Source organism: Apiospora hydei (assembly GCF_038363865.1).
Source record: "Apiospora hydei strain CBS 114990 chromosome Unknown utg000005l_segment0_segment0, whole genome shotgun sequence".
NCBI classification, from domain to species: domain Eukaryota; kingdom Fungi; phylum Ascomycota; class Sordariomycetes; order Amphisphaeriales; family Apiosporaceae; genus Apiospora; species Apiospora hydei.
The window spans coordinates 4,411,855-4,423,837 of NW_027117364.1; the positions used below are offsets into that span (position 1 = coordinate 4,411,855).

The 11,983-nt window shown below is 53.3% G+C and overlaps 2 protein-coding genes across 2 annotated transcripts; one reads left to right on the top strand and one right to left on the bottom strand.

The window, feature by feature from the left end:
- Nucleotides 1–1,233: 1,233 nt before the first annotated feature.
- Nucleotides 1,234–2,917, top strand: PG997_006855 (FAD-dependent monooxygenase; the record flags this gene model as incomplete). Its single annotated transcript, XM_066811170.1, has 4 exons — nt 1,234–1,541; nt 1,623–2,199; nt 2,265–2,524; nt 2,629–2,917. 4 exons carry the CDS (start codon nt 1,234–1,236, stop codon nt 2,915–2,917), a joined length of 1,434 nt encoding a protein of 477 aa, XP_066670093.1.
- A 2,570-nt stretch (nt 2,918–5,487) lies between these two features.
- On the bottom strand, nt 5,488–6,906 carry PG997_006856 (uncharacterized protein; the record flags this gene model as incomplete). The annotated part of the gene is made up of 3 exons (XM_066811171.1): nt 5,488–5,963; nt 6,023–6,772; nt 6,846–6,906. The coding sequence occupies 3 exons, from the start codon at nt 6,904–6,906 to the stop codon at nt 5,488–5,490; spliced, it is 1,287 nt and encodes a 428-aa protein (XP_066670094.1).
- Between the last annotated feature and the right edge of the window lie 5,077 nt (nt 6,907–11,983).

Here is an 11,983-nt window from a genome sequence, read left to right on the forward strand (position 1 = left end):
TTACTGGTAGTGATAGTTATTGAAAGACGTAGCCCAGGGGACTCTTGAACAACTAGGCGACTGTCTCTATGAGTGACAGCTAAACGTTTCCTGGAAATGTTTATTATCCCTTTAAGTGCTACCCTCGAGTTCTTTTACGAACATAGTCGTACAATGCGATTCATTAATACAATGTGTTTGGTTGTTGTTTGATACAAGAGCTGGCATTCTCTTTCAGCATACTCTTTGTTGCTGTGTACCAGGATATCGATCAAGAATAGTGCCATTGGAGTTGACCAAATCGTACAGAGACTGACGTGTCTTTTGGGGAGTTGATATCTATCATTCTAGGGTTCTCTGCCTTCTGACTTACTAACTCTTTTCGTCAAGCTATCCGAGATCTTTCATTTGAAAGGGGCTGCGTGACTCTCAGTTGGAGCAACCGTTCCATGACCCGATCATATCATCGCCCGCAAACATTCTTTCCTAACCTTGGATGGGACACTCTTCCAAATCACTGACCAAGAGATTAACTGATAGGAGAGAAAAAGACTTATGCCAACGTGTGTTTGGACAAGATCATACCCCCACACATGTGAGATATGTGTCATGAGGCAAAGGCCCAAGTAGACGTACTACTTGTACAGGTATGAAGGAACCAAACAGCCATATTCCTGCCTTCCTAGTGCTTATCTTACTTTCATCCATGATACGAGCGGTTTCGCTAGTGGTATTTCGCTTTGGTAGCTGCACGGGTACTGCCCCTATTTGTTTCTTACCCTCTAGGACGTCAAACTAGGCACAAAGGTGCATGGCCATTGATAATCAAACATGCCTCAACCGGAGATCGATATTTCTGCCAGACCTCTGATACGGCTACCGTACGACCGGATGGAGTCGGTGGCCCCCAAAATCCTGCAAGTAGGGTTCCAGGACATGCAATACTTCGTCTGCTGGCCGTTCGGCGATGTGACTTTGCGGTGGATACTATGCTTACTCAGACTGCGATTGGCTCTGGCCTGACTGATGCCTCCGTCAATCGGTGGTACTTTTGCCGGTTCGGTAGCTATATCTGCTCCCGGTATAGGACGGCCGTCCCCGGGGCAGCCAGAGTTATAAGAATGATATCGATACAATATAGTAGTACATGGACAACTCTGTCAAAGCCCCCAGGCTTTCTCCTTCTTGGTCATCGTCCATTCCCCAAGCCACCCCTACACACTCACCATCGCGTCCCCAACTCACCCTGCCAACATGGACGGGCTCGGAACAGGCGGCCGGTTCAAGGTAATCATCGTCGGCGCCGGCGTCGCCGGCCTGACCCTCGCCCATGCCTTCGACAAGGCGGCCGGCATCGACTACGTCGTGCTGGACAAGCACCCCGTCGCGCCCGCGTGGGGCTCCAGCATCAGCATGTACCCGAACGGCTGCCGGATCCTGGACCAGTTGGGCCTCTACGACGTCCTGCTCGCGAAGACGGCCGAGACGCAGGCCTTCCACCTCCGCGGCTCCGACGGGAAGACTTACACCACTTCCCCTTTCCTCAAGGAGATATCGGATAGGTAAGTAGGTGTCCAACAAACACCGTTCCTTTCTGTGCTTGTCTGTCATCATGTGTTCTCTGACTAGGGCGTTTATTCAAGAAACGGATATGTCGCCATGACCTTCGAAAGAAAAGACTTCCTCCAAACCCTCTATGACAACCTCCCGGACAAGTCCAAGGTAATCGAACACGCCCGCGTCGCGCGCATCATAGAAGAGGCGAGCCGCGTCAAAGTCGTGCTCGCAGACGGCGCGGTCCACGAGGGCGACATCGTGATCGGCTGCGACGGGATCCACAGCGCCGTGCGCGAGCTGATGTGGGAGCGCGCCCACCGGCTGTGCCCCGGTCTCATCACCGTCGGCGAGAAGCAGAGTATCACGGCCACATACACCTGCCTAACGGGCGTCGCGCCCTACCAGTACGGCCTGGGCGCCGACGCCGTCAGCGCCGTCTCCCACGACGGGTTTTCGTTCTTGTTCTTGACGCAGCCGGATCATATCTACTTTTTTCTGTTCATAAAGAAGCTGCCCGGCGGTCAGAAAGTGAGTAAATACCCAACCCGCCTGCGCTTCACCGAGGCCGACGCCGACTCCGAGGCGGCGCGGTTCTTGGATTGTCCCATCTCGGAGACGCTGGTGTTCGGCGACGTCTGGAAGACCCGCACCCGCGGCGTTCTGGTGGCCCTCGACGAGGGCGTCCTGTCGCACTGGTTCCTCGGGCGGACCGTGCTGTGCGGCGACAGCGCGCACAAGGTCACGCCCAACGGGGGTTCGGCGGCAACCTGGCCATGGAGAGCGCCGTCGTGCTGGCCAACGAGATCTACGCCGCCGTCGACCGCCGTCGGCACCGATCGGACGACGAGAAGGAAGAAAAGAAGCCCGGCGATGACGAGATACGTCGCGCGTTCCAGAGCTACCAGGAGTCGCACATGCCCCGGATCAAGCTGTTTTACTACCTGAGCTGGGCGTGGACGCGGATGCAGGCATACGACGGCTGGGGTTGGTACGTGATGCAGCGATGGATCCTACCGTGAGTACACTTCCAGCAAGCCAATACCGCCACTAACAGGGCAATACACGGTTCTAACACCACAAATTTCTTTGCAGTGTTTTGTTCGTGCCAGGGGCTAAGCAGGTCGCCGTGCTCATGGCGTCCGCCCCGAAGCTGAGATTCGTCCCCTTTGACGAAGGCGCTGGGACGCTCAGCTGGGCGAAGCAGAAATGGGAACTTCCGGCGGAGAAGAAAGATAACAACGAGCCTCGCATTGGGTCTTCCGGGAGGACGGTCTTTTCCAAAGGGCTGGTTTTTCTCTTTGTCATCTCGGCTTTCATGTTTTACTCTGCAGGCGTCTGGTCTCTTGGGAGAGGAGTCAGGAGCCCGCTGGACTTGGCATAAGGGTATTGTCCGTCGCTGGGAATGCGTTAGAAACCTGAACCCTTCAGAAAAACGCCGCCTCCAGGGCACTTGGGGCATCATCGGCCAGGGGCTTTGGTAAGGTGTGCCTTGTAGTGATGTGTGTATGGTCACTGGGTGGACGGTGACTTGAATAGCGTTGAGTCTTGTTGGGGAAAAGCCCGACATACTTCCCCTGAGTATATGCTGTGTTTGTTACTGACCCAACTTTGCCACACTATGTCGGCCCTGGGCTTCGCGGCTCGTCCCAGTCTCGCAATTCACCTCAAAGCATGTATAGATTTCCTAAACAGGCAACCGGAGACCTGGTCACCCTTTTCATGCCCCAGCTTGGGGGACCAGGGTCCCGATGTCCCAAAAGGGAAACTACCACTTGCAACTCAGAACATTCACGTATAGCAGGTGAGTTTTGGTCGTCCTCAACGCGGCTGACTGGAGTTGCTACAGATACAAACGCATGCCGAGTGACCAGGGTCCGGCATCCCAAAAGGGAAAGGGGGACTATTTGCCCATGCCTGTCTACTATAGACACCCAAGTCACCACAGCAAACATTGCCTACATGGTCAAAGCTTTTTATTTTAAACTGTATGCATGCTTCCATGGCTTCGACGAGCGCAGCTGGGCATCCTCCTACTCCTAGCACCGACCAGAGCTTACTGTATAGGACTGACCGCCCAAACAGCCCCACAGCTGGGCTCAGCTCGTCTCAGCTCAGCTGAGAACACACCCGCTAGGCAATCGCATGCTGTTCGTTCTGCAACATCAATTCACAACACTTTGGGCAGTGAGGGAGAGAGAAGGGAGGAAATAAGGCGACGAAGAAATTCACGATATCTAACTGCCACTGTATGACCGTTCCAGAGCATGTGTCGTCATCCTGTCCGAGTCATGACTCGATCGGTTCCGAACCGTTGGGAAAAAGACGCAACTTACATGAACCAGCCAGGGTCCCAGTTTCCCAAAAGGGAAATGTCACACTATGATAGTGCGGCTCAGCTTCCAAACCCAACGTCAAATCTTCAGCCGCAGGCTATTATTGGCACTGGCCGTTGGATCTCGAAAAGTCCCGTCCGTAAGTATGCAACATGAGCTTGGTGACCAGGGTGCCGACATCTACATTTGGGCAAGACTTGATGACGGGCCAGGGTTCCTGTCTCCTGAATAGGAAAGACGTAGCAGTCTTTGGTTTTCGTCATATCCACAACCCCACAAGCCGCTGTGATATGGAGATCTTTTGGGGGCTATATAAGTAAGATAGATAGGCTTTGGTGCTTGTATATATCTTGCTGACCGCCAACTTGCTCTTGCCAGAGAGAATGGAGAGGAGGGAGAAGACATATGCTCCTTCTACGATCACGAGACACTCAAGTGGACGAATGTTGGCCCAGCTGCAGTCTGGCCGATCCCATACAGAGATATCGCCCTGAATGGAGTTCATCGCTCCTGATGATATAGATCAGAGCTATCCAGGACCGGTGTTCTCTTAACCCAACAGTATCCAGCTCGATCACGGCAGTGGCCTTTCAACAAGCTCCTTCCCCCTTTCATGCCTTCGCCATCCTCGTATACGCATAACGCCAAAAGCATGACCGAGAAAAGCCAACCCGACAGGCCGGCGAATCAGAAAGACGGAGAGAGGCTTCTTTCCAATTCCGACTTCAAATATCACACTCAGTCCCCTTTCAAGCACCGCTCCCCTTTTGTCCATCCATTCGTCTTCCGCGTCACTCGAGTATACACAACCGAGCCCGACTCCTCCAGCTTCAAGTTAGAGCCCACGCACAAGTAACGATACACAGTCCCACACCCGGTATCTCTCTATTTCTCTCGGGCGTCGTTGCACGAAACTTTGTACGTCATAGTGGCGGAGCTGCAGTGACTGGCAAACTACATAGGGACAGGTTGCTCATGCAGAACGTCTGAACGAATGAACGCATTGAAACCCCACAAGTAGGGAAGTATCGATCTGGCGTATGATATGGGAATATCTCGCATGAAGATCCGTAGACAGCAAGGTTTGGGGTATACCGTAGTCCGTAAGCTGCCGACGAACAAGGTACAATATTCACTTATGATATTTATTTAGCCTCGCATGATAAGACGTAAATCTGATCTGTGACACTATGAGGTCACGAATTGGTTGGTCATTCAAAAACATTGCATTTCTCGTCTCTATATCGAAGAAGATGCCGTACGGAACCAATGTCCTCCGAAAATAGCTTGAGGCGACCATATACTTCATGGTCTACAAGAGGGCCACACTATGAGAAGGCTGACCACTGACTTCACATCATTCCTATTCGGAGATGCCAGGTAAAACGCCATAACCGCTTGCTCCGTGCCTTGGAAATAGATGATAAAAAGAAAGACAGGCTCGTTCAGGGGTTGCCATAGTGGCTGCCCCTGAGGGATAAATAAAGATCTATCGAAAATAGATACTCGAAGAAAATATATGTGGGGTATAGTGTCGACATCTCAACGTCGGCAGAAGTGTCGGGGTTTTGTTTTCTTTACACGGCATGAGTAGGTAGAGAATCCGAAAAGGTCTTCTTTACTCTTTCACGGCGTGCTGGTCCCCAAAGGGGCTGGTACATTCACGGGGCACCGAGGCCATCGAACGGGGTGCCGACGCCATCGAGTTCGTCCTGCTCTCAGCTGCCCGACGGGTGGCTTCTTCAATCAACCCACTCAAATCACTCTTTGTGCGAGGAGATTTGGGAGATTTGGGAGTCTTAGGGGGCTCGGAAGGTTTGGGAGGATCCGAGAAAGGCCCCTGGTCGACGGCTGGCGTGTCCTCGATCTCGGTAACAGCCTTTGAAACCCGGGCCGCGGGCTTGGCTTTCGGTGAGCCCTCGGCGTTTTCCGGTTCTTCAGCAATGGAATCAGTCGGAGTCTTTGTCTTGATAGAGACCTGCTTAGGGCCGCTATTGCCAACACTGACGACTTGAGGGCGAACCGCTGTGGCTGTAGACGCGCTTGCGTTCTTGAAGAATGTTGCTCCAATACTGAAGGCCGGCGATGGAGGGGCTTGTCATTATCGTATTTGTCATAGTCGACCGAGGGTACAGGTGGCGTGACGCTTTCACCACTGCCAGCCTTGGACTTGACACTAATGATAGACGGCTTCAGGAGGGTGCCCTTTTGCGCAGGCATTTGCGATACCACCGCGTTCTTGCCGTAGATTGTCGACGCGACACTGGAGCGAGGAGCGTAAGAGGTGCGAGCCATTGACGTGCGGTCAGTGTAGCCTGAGATGCCAGAATACGTCGAGTCGCGAAGATCACCAGGCACAAAGAAATGCTGCTCCTGGTAAGGCGAAGGGCTTCCCGACTCGGAGTGAGCAAGAGGGATCGGCGGCACAGGGGGTACCAAGACGGTGGGCGATGTGGGCGTGGCTCGATTGGTAACGCCTGGAATATAAGCGATCTGGATGATGTTCGAAGCCCGTGTAAGAACAGTCGAGGCAAGGGAATGGACCGAATGCGTTGATTGCCGTGCCGACCGCCTCGAAGCCATATCGTCGTTTCCTTCTTTGCTATGCTCCGGGTCCGTTTGCCATTGCTCTCCCTGGTAATCTCCCCGCTTGTTCTTTATGCAGAACCTCCAGACCAGGTATGTTAAAATGGCGATAGCTGCCAATCCTCCGATTACACCACCAGCGATGGCACCCGTGTTTGGCGATGAGCTGCTGGTCGAGCCTCCTGACGATTTTTGGTTTGTTGCGTCAGGGTCGAGGGCGCAATAGGCTTGCGGGCAGGCGTGGCAAGATTTCGACGTGAACTGGCACACCTCGTTGTCTTTACAGTCGGGACATGTTGGACTAACGTTCAGGCAGTCTAGACAACCTTCTTGTCGTGAGAAAAGAGAATGAATGGTATCTATGGCTCAATGTTAGTCTCGTAGGCTGACCATGGTTATCGGCAGCTGAGGGTGGAGTCTCACCAGATGCGAGTGCCGCATGGCTCGCCATTGTGGGCAAGCGATATGGTGACAATATCTGACAAATTGAAAAGCGAGGGGCGTAGGAAGTGTTGATACTCGTCAACAAAAACCCAGGTGGTATATCGAAAATAGGCGAAGGCACTTGGCGAAGTATGGGGATGGCTCAGCGCAGATCCCGGTCGTGGCAACCACCTTTTTCGAAAGGTATCCCACTTCGATAATTTCCTACAGCGATGCGTGACGGCTTCCCACAGTATCCAAAATTCCCAACGGCGGTCCGAGGAGAAGACGGGGCGAAGGAGGATGGCGTATGACGAAATGTGGTGGTGGAAAGGGGTGGAGGATTGATGGCTGGTTGCTTGGCTGGTGAGGCTTGCTTCACTTGTGTTGCCGGGCGCAGCAGGTGTTGTGCGTAGAGAATCAAACTGGAAACGAGTGGACTGAGAGACTAGCTCAAAAGAAATGGAACGAGACCGAGGTGGCTCTTAGATGATCATCCAGGACATCGGCAGCGTCGAAGTAGGAGACGGCGGCGAGAGAAAGAGGGCGATGACAAATGGTTGAGGCGGGTGGTGTTGACGAAAAAAGAGGCGCTCTCTCTCAGTGTGTCTCGCTCGTGGTGGTGGTAGGTAAAGAAGAAGAGAATGGATGGGATGAATACAATGGGCTTGGGCCTCTCTCGACACGGAAGACGGAACAGAGCAGACGAACGAACGAACAAACGAGCGGGTCGATGGATGGATGGATGGATGGATGGATTAATGGATAGGATGGGGGTGGTGTGTGTGTGCGTTGCGTGTCTGGGTGTGTGTCTGTCTGGGCTGTCGACAAGCAGGGTGTTGTGTGGTGATCCGTCCGGGGGCCCTCAGCTGATTCAGGGAGTCAGGAACGAAAGGTGCTAGGAAACGCCAAAGATTGCGGGTGCAGTGGCACTCTTAGCGAAACAAGTCGAGAGGGGCAGCCTGGCCTCCTATTCGCCCGACTCGTCGAGCATGCGCCAAGCAGGCCAAGGAGGGCAGACGGAGGGTAGCATCCTTGGACCGCCCAGGGACAGGAGGCCCACTCGGGATCAGTGAGAGGCCAGAGAGGCCAGAGAGGGCAGACGGGCGCAGACGAGCGCAGACGAGCGCGCATGGAAATGACCACTCGGTGCCCAGGGCACTCATCTATTATCTGACCGTCTAACGATCGTGTTATTGCACACACCCCTCTTCGGAAATTTCAGCCCGCCCAGAGCCAATCAGGCTTCTTTCTTGCGCCGCTAGGGGAGGCCCTAGAGAGACCTTTGGGAGACATTGGCACGACCCCGGGCGTAGGTGGAGGGGCCCTCTCGCCCTTTGGCAGGTAAGGCAGGCCAGAAGGCAGGCCACTGCAGGTGGGCAGTTGGCTCGCGGATGGTCGCCATCCCTGCAGCAGCGTGCGCTCTTTTTAGTTGCAGTTGCAAGCCCCTTCCTGCCAATGCAGCTCATCATGGCCAGAACATTCGCATCTACTGTCGATCCAAACCTGATAGTCCCGTACAATGGCTTATCCGAGACATTGAGACAGCCGACGTTCCTCGTTTTTGGCATTCCTTGACAGCCGTTCCCTCTCCGTGCCGGCAGAAACAATGTGAAGCAGCCACAGCCAAGGAACAAAAGGAAAGAATGAAAGCAGATCCAATCTCGAGACCGGGCGATTTCGCCAGCAGGTCGGAGATTTCGTACATACAGCAGCTGCTTAAGGTAGCGCGCATAGGCTCCTAAACTGGATTGGCTTTCTTGATTCAATGTTGCATCCAAGGACGGGCCTTGGCTTCGACTTGTGGAGGACGCGCGCGTTGACGACACCCGATGGCACGCAAAGTCGCAAGCAGCAGTGCCAGCAGCAAGCCAAATGCCGCCGTCGATTCAGTCAATCCAACGCGAACCCAGCAACCCCCAATCCGCCTGGAGCCTACCTTGGAGCTAAGCCCCGACCGCCCCCATGTTGCTCTGCCAGAACTGCTGTCGGGCACCCTGTCAGCCAGCCAGCCAGCCCCCCAAAGCTGCCAGGTATTGTTCAATGAACCGAAACAGACCGTCAAGTGCAACGATGATCCCCGCCTCTGGCAGCCTGGCTTGATTATTGTTTCCCAGATTAACATGACCGTTTATTAACTATTTGCTGCCCTTGCCTGTTTGCCGAAATTAATTAACATGAGGTTCCAAAGGCCAAATCGCTGGTTTCGACTTCGATTAAAAGCACATATGCACTCGCTGTTCCATCCCGTCATTGGCCCAAACCCAGAGGTTGTTAATTCCCGGTGAAACATTTGCCGGCATAAGGCAGAAGGCAGAACAAGATGCGATCGAACCCCTCCCTCCTGCCTGCCTGCCTGCCTGCCTCCCTCACCACACCAGAGCAGAGCAGAGCAGCGCGACGCAAGAGCGGTGCCGCTCCGACGTTGGTAAACTTGGTCAGGGCGCGCTTTGAATGTCGTGCTACGTATCACTTTGCTAAATTGAGTCCTGTGCAACCACGGACTACGAGTATGCAGTCATCTGGTTGTTGTTACCGCAAACTCGGCCGGTCTGATTTATTGGCTTTTGCCTGACGTGCGAGCCAGGCTAGCCTGAAGGAAAACCTGGACGGTGACATGCCGTCCGGAGTTGTGACATTTTCATCTCGTCCTTTTGACTTTGCGTGCCTGGCCCCCTTGCAGACCACGAGAGAGGCAGCCAGGATATGGAAAACAAGCCAAAACGCTTGTGCTGGATGGTGCTAGAGAGTGAAGGGGAACTGGCTGTACGTCCACCAGGTTCTGTCTACATCAGGTGTTCAATTGGTTGTCTTTCTTCCGCCGTGTCACTGCTGCTTCGAGCATATATTGATTGGTGAACTCGTGTTTCTGGCCTGTCCTTGTTGCCTCTTGGACATTTCTTATTTCCGATACGGTGGTGAGTAGTGGTGGGATTTTCGTACGAAGTAGAGAGTTCGCGCGTGGCAACAACTTTAAGATAAACTCGGGCTTGACAATCCGATCTGATACATGCGTTCAGGCCAATGAGGGGGCGGGGGACAGGAACTGGGACGATATCATCAGATGTTCCTCTCATTGATGTAGTAATGCTACAGTTCCGAGCCTCATGGTTCGGCAGCGATACTGTCCATGTCCAGCCTGCTTCAGATCCTGTGTGGCAGCAACTCTATCTTAACACACACACACACACACACACAAACCCTGAGGCTGGGCGTGTTGTACGCCGCACCATCAGTAGTACAGACGCAGTTATGGCGTAAACCAAGGTGCTTATACCAAGCCTGTTGTGCCTTGTTGGTCGTGCTCACCCCTCAAGCCCATAGGCTACCATGACGGTTCCCGATGTCTCACAGGCTATTGGCGTTTATACCGAGCTCCTACTAGGTGGATGAAACCTGACCCTGATACCATGATGGAAATCCTTACCATATCCAATGAACGGCCATTTCCATAACAGCAGAGCGACTGCCGAATATTTTAGGTTCGCCCGCCGGGTTTCAGTCGTTTGCCCCCGAAGTTCTGAACTATCGCACCCCTTTCCAGCTTTCAGGGAAGGGGGGTCGAGGCAGCCCAGAGCCCGCAGAGACTCGGGCACTGCTCATTATGGGAATACGCTGGTATGCGTGTGTACCACGCTTCTAGGCCCAGTCGAGCTCACTGCCTCGACCTGAGCCGAATCACCTACAAGTGCGCCAATGCCGCCGCCGCTGTGCCCCTCCGCACCATGCCGATCGTCGGCTGGACCATGAGCCACAGCTACCGAAAGGACTTGTTGGACCTTCTCAAGGGTCTAGGTGCAGTGATGAGTGGCATGGTGCTGAGTGTACCGGGCCCAGAGCATCCCCGGAAAAGGGGCTTCCGCCTTTGTTCGGGAGGAACACGATTGGGAGAAAAGTCGGATATGTCACTCAACCTTTGATGGATAGTCACCGGAAGGTATGTAATGAGAGTATCCCACGCGGGCATACGCCAGGCGTTTACTGCGTCCTACACGCCATCTTCCGGGTTGAATCAAAGTTCCGGGACTACCCAGTCACGCTCTTCGGAAGGAATCGTTCCCATACAATAGTTATGCTGCGGAGTTTGGCCCGTTGACGTCCTCTTCTGATGGGATACTGTTTGGTACTGTTCAGGCTGCTCCTCAGCAGCACCCTGCCCCCAGCGCCAGTCATCGATATTGCTCATCCGCCTAAAAAACTCTTCCGAGTGTTATTTGCTTGTAGCAATCCCATTCATTTGGGCTACTACAAGTTTCCATCCCAGTTGTGTTATCTGTTATTCTCTTCGGCGCGACTCTGCTGCTTGCTCTTAGCCAGCCCGCGATATATTCTATCGACCATCTCTTGTCTTCTAGAGATGCGCGTGTAGTTCAGGGATGTTGGATCATTGGTAAGGGATGTGTCAAAAGAGAGATGTTTCCAAGTCTGGAACTTGATTTCGACGGTGGACGAATTGTGTACTTTTAGATTCACGTGGGATAGAGCCAAGTAGCATTTGGAACACGATCATTGGAGGCCGTGATCAAAAGCTTCGGCCAATCCATTGGTGACGTATCTGGTAGTTGGAATGTCTTTGAGAGTCTCGAAAGGAACATTGGGAAGTGGCCTGATGTGCAGAAAGAACGAAGAAACGGCCTGCAAACGTGTATTAGACATGAGTACCTAGCGTAACAGTCAAAGAATTGAAGGAATTATGAGGCTAGAATCTCCAAATATTTCCTTAATATTGCGACAGCTCCGAGGATTTTTGGCAGTGATAGCCACATCTGTAGATAATTTTGGTGTTGAGTTCTTACTACGAGGACAGCGGACAAAGCTCCGACCCGACCTCATTCGCGGAGCGGCCATGTATAACCAGTTGTACTTGTTTTGGGTGTGCTGTGGCGCGGCGATCATGCTTGGACCATGGTACATCGGATGCAATGGAGATATATGGCAACTTCTACTCTGGATTCGTGTTCTCACTCTGCCCATCTGTTCGAGCGCCCATACCCTTCCCTGGTGGCAGGTATTGTACCTATGACGGACCACTTCGTAGTAAATAGATGTTCCTGGTGCCCTAAACCACCTGCCCTGCTCTCCTTTGGAATATGTCACTTCAAACC